Consider the following 16,013-nt stretch of genomic DNA (forward strand, 5'->3'; position numbering starts at 1 on the left):
TCAGAGACAAAGAAGAGGGAAAGGTCAGGTGGGGCTCCGGGTTCCCTGCCACACGCCTCCGCTCACGTTCTGCTTTTCTCCGGAGAGCTCCCGCCCACCCTGCAACCCTCGCCTGGCCCGGCCGCCCTTGCCAGCTCCCTCCCAGTGCCTTGTGGAGGCGGGGCAGCAGAACCGCAGCCACAGCCAATCACAGCGGGGGCCTTCGAGGAGGGGCGTGGCCTGACAACTTCTGCAGCTCGGCTGGAGCAATCTGGACGCAGGAGAGCAAAGCTCCTCTGCACCTGACCCCAGGTGCGCCCCTCAGCGTCCCCGGCTCGCGGGGCGCGCGGGATGGAGCGGGTTTGGGAGGCTGCGCGCGGAGGCCAAGCCGGGGCGGAGCTCCCAATGGAGCCCGTGGGAAGCCTGGTGCCCGGGCTGGAGCAGCCGCAGGTCCCCGAGAAGGCGCGACAACCTGAAGGTCCCGAAAGCAGCCCGAGTCCGTCCAGGGCCATGAAGAAGGCGGCGGGCGCAGGCCGGGAGCCCTCGAGCGAGAAGCAGCTGCCTTCGCCTCGCCCCGGGACCCCGCGCGTGCCGCCGCTCAGCCTGGACTACGGCGCCTGCCCCGAGCCACCGTCGCCGGGACCCGCCTCGGTCAAGCTGCCCCGGAATGGCGAGGCGCCCGGGGCTGAGCCTGCGCCCGGCGCCTGGGCGCCCATGGAGCTGCAGGTAGATGTGCTTGTGAAGCCCGTGGGCGCGGCCGGTGGCAGCCGCACGCCGTCGCCCAGGCCCTCCACGCGCTTCCTCACGGTGCCGGTGCCCGATTCCCCCGCCTTCTCCCGCCAAGCGGACCCAGCGCACCAGCTCCTGCCGCGCGCATCGTCCCTGAGCGGCACGTGGGGACGCGGCTCGACGCTGGCTGCAGCCGGGACGGAGAGCGGCCGCGACGCTGAGGGCCGGGCCAGCCCAGTGGAAGGAAGCTCCCCGGGCTCCCCCACGTGCTGCCGCTGCAAGGAGCTGGGGCTGGAGAAGGAGGATGCGGCGCTGCTGCCCCGCGCGGGGTTGGAGGGCGACGAGAAGCTGCCCCGGGCAGTAACGCTTACCGGTGAGTTGCTCACCTGCGCCGGCAGCCGGCGCCGCCAGGTCGGGTGGACGTAGCCGAAACCCCCACACGCGCCCAGTCCTGGACCGCTGGGTAGCTGACCGACTAAGGGACCCAGTGGGCCATCCGGATCCCCCACCCGATCTGGCATCTCGGGCTTACAATCAATAACATTCCTGCCTACGTAACTGTAATCCACATTGTTGCGGTGGCTCACGCCTGTAATCCCAGCACTTTGGGAGGTCGAGGCAGCTGGATCACCTGAGGTCAAGAGTTCGAGACCAGCCTGACCAATATGATGAAACCCTGTCTCTACTAAAATTACAAAAATTAGCCAGGCATGGTGGCAGGCACCTGTAATCCCAGCTACTTGGGAGGCTGAGGCATGAGAATTGCTTGAACCCGGGAGGTGGAGGTTGCAGTGAGCTGAGATCATGCCACTGCACTCCAGCCTGGGTGATAGAGTAAGACTCGGTCTCAAAAATAAATAAATAAATAAATAAATAAATAATAAAAGGGCTGGGCGCGTTGGCTCACGCCTGTAATCCCATCACTTTGGGAGGCTGAGGCAGGCAGATCACAAAGTCAGGAGTTCGAGACCAGCCTGGCTAACATAATGAAACCCTGTCTCTACTAAAAATACAAAAAAAAAATTAGCCAGGCATGGTGGTGTGCACCTGTAATCCCAGCTACTCGGGAGGTTGAGGCAGGAGAATTGCTTGAACCTGGTAGGCGGAGGTTGCAGTGAGCCGAGATCGCATCACTGCACTCCAACCTGGGCGATAGAGCAAGACTGTCTCAAAAAAATAAAAATAAATAAAGAATATCTGACTTCTTTCTCCAGAATATAAAGTTGGAACTTAAATGTTGCGGTTTATGTTGGCATCCCAGGCTGAGGGGTTGGGTGCTGGGGTGAGGTGGGTGCGATGCTGGTGTGCTATGTCTGTGGTTCTGAGTTGGGTTGGTTGGGATGGTCTCCGCTAACCTGACTGTCCTGTTTGCCCCTGTCCCAGGGCTGCCCATGTATGTGAAGTCCCTGTACTGGGCCCTGGCGTTCATGGCTGTGCTCCTGGCAGTCTCTGGGGTTGTCATTGTGGTCCTGGCCTCAAGAGCAGGTATGGTGTCCCCCGCAGTCCTCATCCCTTCTCCCTGCTGCTCCACTACTGGGACTGTGTTTCCAGCCCTTAAAACACCTTAGAATTCGAAAGAGACACTGGGAGAGGCAACATGAAGACATGGTACTTGATGAGCAAAGTTAAGGAAAATTGGTGCCTTCCTCCCACTGGACACAGCTTGTGCCCTGATAATCAATCAGATGCCAGCCGTCACCCCAGGGACTTTGTGCACTGCACACACTATAAAACCTCCCTGGGGCCCTGCCCACCCTGAGGTTTGCCAGTTCCATGCCCCTTCATTTGAGGTGACAACCAGGCTTTGTTTATTTAATGCAGCTTACCCTGCAGCTCACCAGCAGTCTCTGTGCTTGCAGGAGCCAGATGTCAGCCATGCCCCCCAGGCTGGGTGTTGTCCGAGGAGCACTGTTACTACTTCTCTGTAGAAGCGCAGGCCTGGGAAGCCAGCCAGACTTTCTGCTCAGCCTACCACGCTACCCTCCCCCTGCTAAGCCACACCCAGGTGAGAAGGGGGTGGCCAATCTAAGGGGGTACAGATCCTTCTAGACCACAGAATCCTAGCACTGGAAAGAAGCTTAATGATTGAATCCAGCTCTTCATTATAGAAGTCACCAAGATATAGAGGAATAGCATGACCATAACTTCGTGTAGCCTCTAACTCCTGTGCTCAGGCGATCCTCCTGCCTCAGCCTCCCGGGTAGCTATAGGCATGTGCCACCATGACCAGCTTTAAAAAAAAATTTTTTTTTGGCCACGCACAGTGGCTCACACCAGTAATTCCAGCACTTTGGGAGGCCAAGGCGGGCGGATCACAAGGTCAGGAGTTCTAGACCAGTCTGACCAACACGCTGAAACCCTGTCTCTACTAAAAATTAGCCAGACATGGTGGCGGGTGCCTGTGATCCCAGCTATTTAGGAGGCTGAGGCAGGAGAATTGCTTGAACCCGGGAGGCGGAGGTTGCAGTTGAGCTGAGATCACGCCACTGCACTCCAGCCTGCGCAACAGAGCAAGGCTCCATCTCAAAAAAATAAATAAAAATAAAAATAAAAATTTTTTTAAGAGACAGGGTCTCACTATGTTGGCCAGGCTGGTTCAAACTTATGGCCTCAAGTGATCCTCCTTCGTTAACCTCCCAAAGTGCTGGAATTACAGGCATGAGCCACTGCGCACAGCCAAGCACTTATGTTTTAATCGTTGGTCTCTGGGTCATCTTTTGATGGGCTGGGTTTGGCTGGACAGCTTAGCTTTAGAATGCAGATTGCCGGGCTTGGTTTGAGGCTGCAGGTTGGGTTTGTGTTTGCCCCAGAAGCCTCTCATCTTTCTACCTGAGAGAAACTCTTCATAAGAAAGATGGCAGACGTCTGAGAAACAAGCCAAACTGTGCAAGCATCATTTGAAGCCGCCACTCCTGTCACACAGGCCAACGTTTCAGTGGTCAAAGCAATAACATGGCCAAGCCGAATATCAAAGGGCAGTGTAGAATAGTCCATTCCCATGGGAGAGGGAGAGGAGTGGATGTTAGCTGAACAGTAATCCAGTCAGTGGGTTTGAGAGCACCTACAAAAAGGGACCAATAGACAGGATCCAGCCCTTGGCATAATTTTTATTTTCATTTTTATTTATTTATTTATTTTTTGCGACAGAGTCTCACTCTGTTGCCCAGGAAGGCTGGAGTGCAGTGGCATGATCTCGGCTCACTGCAACCTCCACCTCCCAGGTTCAAGGGGTTCTCTTGCCTCAGCCTCCAAAGTAGCTGGGATTCCAGGCATGCGCCAGCACACCTGGCTAATTTTTGTATATTTAGTTGAGACAGGATTTCTCCATGTTGGTCAGGCTGGTCTCGAAATCCCCACCTCAGGTGATCCGCCCGCCTCGGCCTCCCAGAGTGCTAGGATTACAGCATGAGCCACTGTACCTAGCATTTTCCTTTTTTTTTTTTTTCTTTTGTTTTTTGAGACAGGTCCTCACTCTGTGGCCCAGGCTGAGTGCAGTAGTGCAGTCATGGCTCACTGCAGGCTTGAACTCCCAGGCTCAAGCAGTCCTCCCACCTCAGCCTCCTGAATAGCAAGGACTACAGGCATATGCCACAACTGGCTACCTTATTTTTTGTAGAGACACAAGTCTTGCTATGTTGCCCAGGCTGGTCTCAAACTCCAGGACTCAAGCAATCCTCCCACCTCAGACTTTCAAAGTGCTGGGATTACAGGTGTGAGCCACTGTGCCTGGCTTTTTTTTTTTTCCCATTTAAAAAAATTGTGTTAAAATACACATAACATAAAATTTATCATCCTAGCCATTTTAAGTGTACAGTTGAGTGATATTAAATACATTCATAATGTTGAGCACCCATCACCACCATCCATCTCCTGAAATCTTTTCATCTTGTACAGCTGAAACTCTAACGCCTCTAAACACTAATTCCCCATTGCTCCCATTCCCAGTCCCTGGCAGTCACCATGCTGCGTTCTCTCTCTCTCTTTGGTTTGGACTACTCTAAGAACCTCATACAAGTGGAATCACACAGTATTTGTCTTATTGTGACTGGCTTATTTCTTTTTTTTTCTTTTTTGAGACAGAGTCTTGCTCTGTCACCCAGGCTGGAGTGCAGTGGCACAATCTCGGCTCACTGCAAGCTCTGCCTCCCGGGTTCACGCCATTCTCCTGCCTCAGCCTCCCGAGTAGCTGATAGTATAGGCGCTCGCCACTACGCCTGGCTAATTTTTTGGTATTTTTAGTAGAGACGGGGTTTCACTGTGTTAACCAGGATGGTCTCGATCTCCTGACCTCGTAATCCACCCGCCTCGGCCTCCTAAAGTGCTGGGATTACAGGCATGAGCCACCATGCCTGTCCATGACTGGCTTATTTCACTTAGCATCATGTCCTCAAGGCTCACCTGTGTCATAGCCTGTATGAGAATTCGCTTCCTTTTTAAGGCTGAATAATATTCCATTGTATGTATGTGCCACATTTTGCTTATTTATTCATTGGTCAGTGGACAGACCCTTGGGTTGCTTCCATGTTTGGGCTGTTGTGAGTAACGCAGCTATGAATTTGGGTGGACAAATATCTCTTCAAGACCCTTTTTTTTTCTTTTTTTTTTTTTGAGATGGCATCTCGCTCTGTCTCCCAGGCTGGAGTACAGTGGCGCAATCCCGGCTCACTGCAAGCTCCGCCTCCCGGGTTCACGCCATTCTCCTGCCTCAGCCTCCCGAGTAGCTGGGACTACAGGCGCCCGCCACCTCGCCCGGCTAATTTTTTGGTATATTTAGTAGAGACGGGGTTTCACTGTGTTAGCCAGGATGGTCTCGATCTCCTGACCTTGTGATCCGCCAGTCTCGGCCTCCTATAGTGCTGGGATTACAGGCGTGAGCCACCATGCCCGGACTGTTTTCAGTTCTTAGAGTATATACCCAGAAGTGAGAATTACTGGATCATATGGTAATCCTATTTTTAATTTTTTGAGGAATTGCCGTACTGTTTTCCACAGGAGCTGTGCAATTTTACATTCCCAGCAATCCTTGGCTTAATTTTACCTGGGGGCAGGTGCCAGGAGTTTATATTAGCTGTTCTGGTACGTATGAAAACGCAGCATTCCTTCTTTCAGTGCTTTAAGGAGTGTGTGTTAAGCACTTACTCCGTGTTTGGCATGGGGGATTCAGTAATGAGCCAGAATAGCACAGCCCCCACCTTGACAAAGCTAAGAGAGCAGTGAGGGAGGCAGACATCAATCAGGAAATCATAGAAATAGATGTTTAATGACCACACTGATCTGTGCTGTGAAGGGGCGGTGCACAGTGCTATGAGAGTAAATGACAGGAGGATGTGTCCTGAAGGTCAAGGTGAGCAAGGCACCAGGTGCCTTTCAAAACACTTTCAAGAAAAGATAGTGAGGCCAGGCGCAGTGGATCACACCCATAATCCCAGCACTTTGGGAGCCTGAGGAGGCAGGCGAATCACCTGAAGTCAGAAGTTCAAGACCAGCCTGGCCAACCTGGTGAAACCCCATTTCTACTAAAAATACAAAAATTAGCCAGGCGTGGTGGCATGCACCTATAGTCCCCACTACTTGGGAGACTGAGGCATGGGAATTGCTTGAACCCAGAAGATAGAGGATGCAGTGAGCCAAGATTGCGCTACTGTGCTCCAGTCTGGGTAACAGAGTGAGACTCGATCTCAAAAAAAAAAAAAAGATAGTGACACTGGGCCAGACAGCCTCCTGGAATCCTCTCTTCTCTGTTCCAGTCTGGACCAGTTGCTCACCAGGTCTGCTGCACAGCTGTTCCAGAATTTCTATTTACCTGCATCCTCATTATGCCTTTTGCCTCTCTCCTTGGTGGGATTCCCTGTTTCACAGATCGCTTGTCTTTTCATTGGTTTCACCTCAGTCTCCTGAGTAGAGTCAGGGTTTTGCCACCTTGCCGAGGCTTGTCTTGAACTCCTGGGCTCAGGCGATCTGCCTGCCTCAGCCTCCCAAAGTGCTAGGATTACAGATGTGAGCCACCGTACCCGACCTCAATTTCTTGAGACCTTTTGTGCTTAAAGAACTTTTATTCTAACCTCCAAGCTACCAATCACTTGGCTGGTGTGTAGGAAAAACACTCAAACTGTCTTTCCTCTGCTCTCACACAACAACCACCATCAACCCAGAAGGCTTCTGTGACCACATGTGTGTTTTGTTTTGTTGTTTTTTCTCTTATGCACCAAGCAGTGGGCACCAGCTGGGTGTCCTGTAATTTAATTCAACTCCGATGCTCTCTTCCTGGAGATAGCTTCAGATCCCACAGTTTGAGGGCTCAGTCCCTAAGGCTGCCCAGCTTCAGACACCAGTCATAAGTCCAGGCCTCTGGAACTTCTGACTGGCTGGCTTTAAATTTGGGCTCCCACGTTCCCCCTTTGGGTTTGATTAATTTGCTCTAGCAGAGATGGGCCAGGACCTTCCCTGGAATAAGGTCTTATGACCCACAGCAGATTAGAGTCCTGCCTTGGGCAGAAGGTCGGAGAGAGAGATTCTATTTCCTAGGCCTGGGACTGCGTCTGAGGCCTGGAGCACCACAGCATTATAACAAATCATGTGGCAAGGGCTATGGGAGTTATGAGCCAGGAACTGTGGACAAGAACATTATTTTATTTTATTTTATTTTATTTTTTATTTTATTTATTTATTTTTGAGATGAAGTTTCACTCTGTCACCCAGGCTGGAGTGCAGTGGCGTGATCTCGGCTCACTGCAACCTCTGCCTCCTGGATTCAAGTGATGCTCCTGCCTCAGCCTCCCAAGTAGCTGGAATTACAGGCATGTGCCACCATGCCTGGCTAATTTTTTTGTATTTTTAGTAAAGACGGGGTTTCACCATGTTGGCCAGGCTGGTCTTGAACTCCTGACCTCAAATGATCCACCTGCCTCGGCCTCCCAAAGTTCTGGGATTACAAGTGTGAGCCACCATGCCCAGCCAAAAACATTATTTTAGTTAGAGATATAGAGATAGAGACATAGATATCATAATATCACATCTGAGTATAGAATTCTAGGTAGAAAACCGCTTTCCCCCAGAATTCTCCGTGACTGTCAGCTCTTAGTCTTGCCATTAAGAAATCTGAGCCAAGGTCAGGCACAGTAGAAAATTATTAGCTAGGCATAGTGGCGCACACCTGTAGTCCTAGCTACTCGGGAGGCTGAGGTACTAGAATTGCTTGAACCTGGGAGGCAGAAGTTGCAGTGAGCCAAGATTGTACCACTTGCACTCCAGCCTGGGCGACAGAGCGAGACTAGGTCTCAAAAAAAAAAAGAAGTATGAGCCACTCCGATTCCCAGTTCTTTGTATGTCACTCATTTTTATTTCTTCTCTGGAAAACTTCAGTGTCTTCTTTGTTCTCAGTGTTCTGAAATTTAATAATATGCCCTGTGGGTCTTTTTCTTCATTTACAGTTTTGCTGCTTTGTTTCTAATTTTCAGAACTCTTTTGACCTTCCAAATGTTCCTTTTTTATGCTGTCCTGTTCCTGTTTCATGGAGGCCATCTTTTCAGTCTTGAACTCCCAACCTCAAGTGATCTGCCTGCCTCGGCCTCCCAGATCACAGGTGTGAGCCACCACACCTGGCTGATGCCATCTTTTCTTATTTCATTGTGGATGCTGGTGGTTTTGAAATTTTCCTCTGCTCCCTGCATTAGCTCTGATTTTTTGTGTGTACTTTTTATTCTGTTTATTGTCTTTTTCATGTTAGAAAATTTCCTCAAATGTTGCGATCCCCAGCTGCTGTCATTGAGAGTAAAGAACTAAATTACAGATTAAGTGTTCTATGTCAGGTGGGAGGGTGGGGGTGAGGCTGAGCTTTTTTAGAGGCAGGCTTTACCATATGGAAATCAGGCAGGGACGCAGTCATTTTCTTAGTGAGTGCTGAGCTGTCATCATTCTAGGGGTAGGAGGGGGTGGTTTCACCTCTAAGTGTGTAGCACTTAAATATCCTTCCTATTTATTTATTTATTTATTTATTTATTTATTTATTTATTTATTTTCCAGACAGTCTCGGTCTGTCACCCAGGCTGGAGTGCAGTGGAGCAATCTCAGCTCACTGCAACCTCTTCCTCACAGGTTCAAGTGATTCTCCCGCCTTGGCCCTCTGAGTAGCTGGGATTACAGAGTCGCACCAACACACCCAGCTAATTTTTGTATTTTTGTAGAGACGGTGTTTTGCCACGTTGTCCAGGCTGGTCTCAAACTCCCGGCCTCAAGCGATCCACCCACCTTGGCCTCCCAAAATGCTAGGATTACAGGCACGAGCTACTGCATCCCCTTCCCGTTTTAGTATAAACACCTTCACCCTTAGCTGAACCTGATATCCTGGATTCTAAAAGCCTCTGTGGTTCATCTTTCCAAATAGCTCGCTCCATAGGGAAGATGAGTGGATCTTTGGGCTAGAGGTGGAGGATCCTAACTGCTTCTTTTACAGACTTTCAACCAGTCCTTTTTCCCATACTTTGGCCTTCAGAAGGACCCGTTGTCTCTAATACTTAAGCTTTGGGAGCTTCTCAATACACATTGGGGTATTTCTTGGCTTTCTCCCAGCTGTCTATCTGTCCTTTCCTTGAAAACCACTGAGCTTTCTCAGCTCTGAGGCTGTTACGGTTGTCCAGCTTCCAAAATATTGATGTTTCTCATCTGATGTTGGCTCTTCCCATTCTTTTTTTTTTTCTTCTTTCTTTCTTTTTAATAGACACAGGGTCTTACTATGTTTCCCAGGCTGGTCTTGAACTCCTGGGCTCAAGTGATCTTCCTGCCCTGGCCTCCCAAAGTGCTGGGATTACAGACATGAGCCAACCCACTCAGCCTCTCTTCCCATTATTTTTGTCCTTTTTTCTTTCTATTTTTATCATTTAAAAAAAGTTCTACTCTTATTTAAGGTTTTTAAATATGAATGAGTTTAAATCATTGAATGCTTTTTATGCATCCAGTGGGATGATAATATCTTTTTTGTTTCTCCTTTTAATCTCTTGTGGTGGTTTGTTTTATTCCTGGCTTCTTGTGATCAAGTCTACTTAGTCATGATTTTTTTTCCCCAAATATTTCTGGACTTGACTTGTTAATATGTCACTTAAGATATTTACATGCATGACATTTTGTCGGACTGTCCCTACCTGGAGTCAAAGTTGTTCAGCCCCACACAGTGGGGAGGGGAGGGAGTGCCTAGCTTTTTATTCCTGTGGGATTGTTCCTGCAAGTGCCTGCCATGCATTACAGAAGGATTAGGGGTCCAGGCTTTGCCCGGGGATAGGGGTCAGGAACTGCCACGTGTCAGGTGACAGCTCTGAAACAGTCTGCGGTCTGGTATCCCCACCTTCTGTATTGGGCTTCCCAGCCCTTTATCCCACCCACTTTGGCTGTCAGATCCACACCTCTCTGAGACACACGCCTCCTCTGAGACTCACCTCTGTTCGTGCCACCTCGCCTGGGGACAATGAGAGTGAGAGTGGAGGGACAGAGCCCTGAAGAACTGGCCACTGGGCCTGTCCTGTCAGCTGCCTGGAGTGCCTGATGTGTCTTGCTCTGGAGGAGCCAAGAGGAGCCCTCCTGAGAACCCCTGAGGACCCTTGTGAGAGCAGGACAGGAAGTGAGTTCTTTTTGTTTTTGTTTTTGTTTTTTTTTTTTTTTGAGACAAGAGTCTTGCTCAGCCGTTCAGGCTGGAGTGCAGTGGCGCAATCTTGGCTCACTGCAACCACCGTCTCCCAGGTTCAAGCGATTCTCCCATCTCAGCCTTCCAAGTAGCTGGGATTACAGGCACCTGCCATCATGCCTGGCTAAATTTTGTATTTTAGTAGAGACGAGGTTTCACCATGTTGGCCAGGTTGGTCTTAAACTCTTGACCTCAGGTGATCTGCCCACCTTGGGCTCCCAAAGTGCTAGGATTACAGGCGTGAACCACTGCTCCCAGCCAAGAAGTGAAGTCTTGAACACACATACCAGTATCTCTTATTGCTATATATTTTTCTCATTATTAATATGTTCACTGCAAAAAGTTTGGAAAACATAAACATTTAGAAAATAAATTTTACTCATTATCTCATATCTAAAGATAAGCACTAACAAAATACTTGGGAATAGCTACTGCCAGGCTTTTTTCTATGATATGTAACTTTTTTAAAAAAACAAAAATGGAAGACCGGGCCTGGTGGCTCATGCCTGTAATCCCAGTGCTTTGGGAGGCCGAAGCAGGTGGATCACCTGACGTCAGGAGCTCAGGACCAGCCTGGCCAACGTGATGAAACCCTGTCTCTACTAAAAATACAGAAATTAGCCAGGTGTGGTGACGGGTGCCTGTAATCCCAGCTACTCAGGAGGCTGAGGCAGGAGAATCACTTTAACCTGGGAGACAGGGGTTGCAGTGAGCCGAGATTGTGCCATTGCACTCCAGCCTGGGCGATAGAGTGAGACTCTGTCTCTTTAAAAAAAAAAAAAAAAGAAAAGAAATGTGCTGTTTCATAATCTGGTTTTATTTTGTTTTTTTGTTTTGTTTTGTTTTGTTTTTAGAGACAGGTCTTACTCCGTTGCCCAGGCTAGGGCGCAGTGGTGCCATCATAGCTCGCTGCAGCCTCGAACTCTCCTGGGCTCAAGCAATCCTCCTGCCGCGGCCTCCCGAGTAGCTGGAACCACAGACATGTGCCACCACACCCAGCTAATTTTTTATTTTTTGTAGAGATGAAATCTTACTGTGTTGCCCAGGCTGATCTCAAAATCCTGGCCTCAAGCGATCCTCCCACCTCAGCCTCCCAAAGTCCTGGGATTGTAGTCATGAGCCCCTGTGCCTGGCCAATTCTTTTTCTAACTTTTGTTTAAATCTTTGTCAGTTTGACAGGGGAAAAAGAAGACTGGCTTTGCATTTCTTGTATTTCCACATAAGGCCAGACCATGGCTCATACTGGTTCGGCTGTCTGGGAATAGTCTTAGAATTGCTTATCCATAGCTGGGTGCGGTGGCTCATGCCTGTAATCCCAGCAATTTGGGAGGCTGAGGCGGGCAGATCATGAGATCAGGACATCGAGACCATCCTGGCCAACATGGTGAAATCCCATCTCTATTAAAGATACAAAAAAATTAGCTGGGCATGGTGGCATGCACATGTAGTCCCAGCTACTTGGGAGGCTGGGGCAGGAGAATCACTTGAACCTGGAAGGCGGAGGTTGCAGTGAGCCAAGGTCACACCACTGCATTCAAGCCTGGCAACAGAGAGAGACTCCATCCAAAAAAAAAAAGAATTGCTTACCCATGCCCTGTCTGTTTCTTTTCTCTTAGCATTACTCAGTCTTTTTCTTGTTGGTGTGTAGGAACTCTTTCCTTTGGTTGTCCGCTTGTTATATAGGGAATATCCTTATGCCCTTAGGCACACTTGTGCCATAAGGAATCTCTACTCCTTATACCCCACAGTGTCCTGACGTTGTGCTGGGGACTGGGCATGCAGGGGTGCGGAAGGCATGGCTGGGCCTCACGGTCCAGTGGGAGCCCTCAGATCTTCCTCCTAGTCCTGTAGTCTTCCATTTATTAAAGAAGTAAAACCTTTTTTCAAATCTTATTGTATTAGCTGGGCGTAGTGGCTCACACCTATAATCCCAGCACTTTGGGAGGCTGAGGCGGGTGGATCATCTGAGGTCAGGAGTTTGCGACCATTCTGGGCAACACGGCGAAACCCCATCTCTACTAAAAATACAAAATCAGCGGGACATGGTGTCACATGCCTGTGATCCCAGCTACTTAAGAGTCTGAGGCAGAAGAACACTTGAACCTGGGAGGCAGAGGTTGCAGTGAGCCGAGATCGCGCTACTGGGTGACAGAGCGAAACTCTGTCTCAAAAAATAAGTAGGCTGGGCATGGTGGCTCACACTTGTAATCGCAGCACTTTGGGAGGCCGAGGCAGGCAGATCACTTGAGATCAGGAGTTTAGGACCAGCCTGGGCAACATGGTGAAACCCCATCTCTACTAAAACTACAAAACTTAGTTGAGCACGGTGGCACATGCCTGTAGTCCCAGCTACTCGGGAGGCTGAGGCAGGAGACTCGCTTGAACCCGGGAGGCAGAGGCTGCAGTGAGCCAAGATCGTGCCACTGCACTCCAGCCTGGGTGATAGAGCGAGACCCTATCTCAAAAAAATAAGTAAATAAACAAATCTTATTGTATTAGTTTACTGGGGCTACTATAGCAAAATATTGCAGACTGAGTAGCTTCAACAAGCTGACGTTCTCACAGTCCTGAAGGCTGGAAGTCTAAGATCAAGGTGTCAGCAGGTTCCGGGTTTCCAGAGGCCTCTCCTTGGCTTTCAGGTAGTGGCCCTTCTCCCTGTGTCCTCACCTGGCAGTCCTGTGCCCTCCCATCTCTAGTGTCTCTTGGTATGTCTAAATTTACTCCTCTTGTAACAACCCCAGTCACATTGGATTAGGGGCCACCTGAACAGCTTTATGTGCATTTAAGCACTCTTTAAAGGCGTGACTCCAAGTACAGTCACATTCTGAGGTACTGGGGGTTAGGGTACCCACGTATGAATTTTAGGGTGACAGAATTCATCCCGTCACACTTATGGAATCCCAACACTTAAAAGACTGACACGCGTGACATTTTGATATGTATCAAATTGTTTTATAAGTTCAAAAGAGAACACTATCCTTAAGTTCAAAAGAGAACACTATCCTTTTCACTCGTGTCCGTGTGAAGAGACCACCAGACAGGCTTTGTGTGAGCAGCAAGGCTGTTTATTTCCCCTGGGTACAGGCGGGTTGAGTCCGAAAAGAGTCAGCGAAGGGAGATAAGGGTGGGGCTGTTTTACAAGATTCGGGTAAGTAGTGGAAAATTACAGTCAAAGGGCGTTGTTCTCTGGTGGGCAGGAGCGGGGGACACAAGGTGCTCAGTGGGGGAGCTTTTGAGCCAGGATGAGCCAGGAGAAGGAATTTCACAAGGTGATGTCATCAGTTAAGGCAGGAACAGGCCATTTCCACTTCTTTTGTGATTCTTCAGTTACTTCAGGCCATCTGGATGTGTATGTGCAGGTCACAGGGGATGTGATGGCTTAGCTTGGCCTCAGAGGCCTGACATTCCTGTCTTATATTAATAAGAAAAATAAAACAAAATAGTGGTAAAGTGTTGGGATGGCAAAAATTTTGGTGGGTGATATGGAGAGATAATGGGCGATGTTTTTCAGGGCTGCTTCAAGCGGGATTAGGGGTGATGTGGGAACCTAGAGTGGGAGAGATTAAGCTGAAGGAAGATTTTGTGGTAAGGGGCAATATTGTGGGGTTGTTAAAAGGAGCATTTGTCATATAGAACGTTTGGTGATGGCCTGGATGCGGTTTTGTATGAATTGAGAGACTAAACGGAAGACACAAGGTCTGAATAAGAGAAGGAGAAAAACAGGTATTAAAGGACTAAGAATTGGGAGGGCCCAGGATATCCAATTAGAGAGTGCCTAAGGGGGTTCAGCCTAATTAGTTGCTTGGTTAGCAAGTTTTTAGGCTCTATCTTTGAGTTTTTTTTGTTTTGTTTTGTTTTTTAATGTTGTCATATACCAGGCCAGATTGATTTAGGTAAAAACAGCACTCTTCATTTAAAAATATACAGAGTCCCTTTTTTTTTTTTTTTTTTTTTTTAGCAGTAAGTCAAGGCCTTGGTAATTTTGGAGGAAAGAGAAATGCAAAGCCAGCAATTGTTTGTTAAAGAAGGATTAAGGCCGGGCGCGGTGGCTCACGCCTGTAATCCCAACACTTTGGGAGGCCGAGGCGGGTGGATCACAAGGTCAGGAGATCAAGACCATCCTGGCTAACACGGTGAAACCCCATCTCTACTAAAAATACCAAAAAATTAGCCGGGCGTGGTAGCAGGTGCCTGTAGTCCCAGCTACTCGGGAGGCTGAGGTAGGAGAATGACATGAACCCGGGAGGCGGAGCTTGCAGTGAGCCGAGATTGCACCACTGCACTCCAGCCTGAGGTAGGAGAATGACATGAACCCAGGAGGCGGAGCTTGCAGTGAGCCAAGATTGCGCCACTGCACTCCAGCCTGGGCAACAGAGACTCTGTCTCAAAAGAAAAAAAAAAAAAAAAAGAAGGATTAAAAAACGGCTAGGAGGCGGGGCACAGTGGCTCAAGCCTGTAATCCCAGCACTTTGGGAGGCCGAGACGGGCGGATCACGAGGTCAGGAGATCGAGACCATCCTGGCTAACACAGTGAAACCCCGTCTCTACTAAAAATACAAAAAACTAGCCGGGCGAGGTGGCGGGCCCCTGTAGTCCCAGCTACTCCAGAGGCTGAGGCAGGAGAACAGCGTAAACCCGAGAGGTGGAGCTTGCAGTGAGCTGAGATCCGGCCACTGCACTCCAGCCCGAGCGACAGAGCGAGACTCCGTCTCAAAAAAAAAATGGCTAGGAGTGAGTGAGTGAGATTGATAGTGTGGTGGAGATAGTTGGGGCGAGGTAGAGGGTGGCATAAGAACGGGAATGAGAATAAGAGAATATAAAAGTAAAGAATAGCCAGGGTGAAAGCGGAGTGGCTCAAGCCTGTAATCCCAGCACTTTGGAGGCCGAGGGGGGCGGATCACAAGGTCAGGAGATAGGTAAGACCACAGTGAAACCCCGTCTCTATTAAAAATACAAAAAATTAGCCGGGCGCGGGTGGCGGGACTAATAAAGGTCCTAGCTACTCAGGAGGTGAGGCAGGAGAATGGCGTGAACCCAGGAGGCGGAGCTTGCAGTGAGCCGAGATCGCGCCACTGCACTCCAGCCTGGGCAACAGCGTGAGACTCCGTCTCAAAAAAAAAAAAAAAACCCAAAAAAGAGTAAAGAATAGGACTTCATCAGGGCATGTGAAAGTATTGGAGTGTACTTTGTCACTGAAGATCTTCTATCCACTTAAAGAGAGACTTAAGGGTGGCAGTTTGAGGTAAAACCAGGCACCACTGAATACCAAGAGCCTGAGAAACTGCTTGGGTGGTTTGACTAATAAAGGCCGGTCCGTTATCAGACTGTATAGAGGTGGGAAGGCCAAACCGAGGAATTATGTCTGACAGAAGGGAAGAAATGACAGCGGTGGCCTTCTCAGACCCTGTGGGAAAGGCCTCTACCCATCCAGTGAAAGTGTCTACCCAGACCAAGAGGTATTTTAGTTTCCTGACTCAGGGCATGTGAGTAAAGTCAATTTGCCAGTCCTGGGCGGGGGCAAATCCCCGAGCTTGATGCGTAGGAAAGGGAGGGGGCCTGAACAATCCCTGAGGAGCAGTAGAATAGTAGATGGAACACTGAGATTTTTTGAGGATAGATTTTTACGATGGAA

The 16,013-nt window shown here is 49.3% G+C and overlaps 1 protein-coding gene across 1 annotated transcript in view; it reads left to right on the plus strand.

Moving 5' to 3' along the window:
* Positions 1 to 299: 299 nt before the first annotated feature.
* KLRG2 (killer cell lectin like receptor G2) overlaps positions 300 to 16,013 on the plus strand; it is a 29,321-nt gene continuing 13,607 nt past the window's right edge. Inside the window, exons 1-3 of the mRNA XM_050782264.1 lie at positions 300 to 1,081; positions 2,092 to 2,193; positions 2,568 to 2,713. Of these exons, the coding sequence (XP_050638221.1) occupies positions 331 to 1,081; positions 2,092 to 2,193; positions 2,568 to 2,713 (999 nt within the window). The 5' untranslated portion in view covers positions 300 to 330. The remainder of the gene's footprint in view (positions 1,082 to 2,091; positions 2,194 to 2,567; positions 2,714 to 16,013) is intronic.

The sequence above is a fragment of the Macaca thibetana genome, chromosome 3, assembly GCF_024542745.1.
Source record: "Macaca thibetana thibetana isolate TM-01 chromosome 3, ASM2454274v1, whole genome shotgun sequence".
Classification (NCBI taxonomy): domain Eukaryota; kingdom Metazoa; phylum Chordata; class Mammalia; order Primates; family Cercopithecidae; genus Macaca; species Macaca thibetana.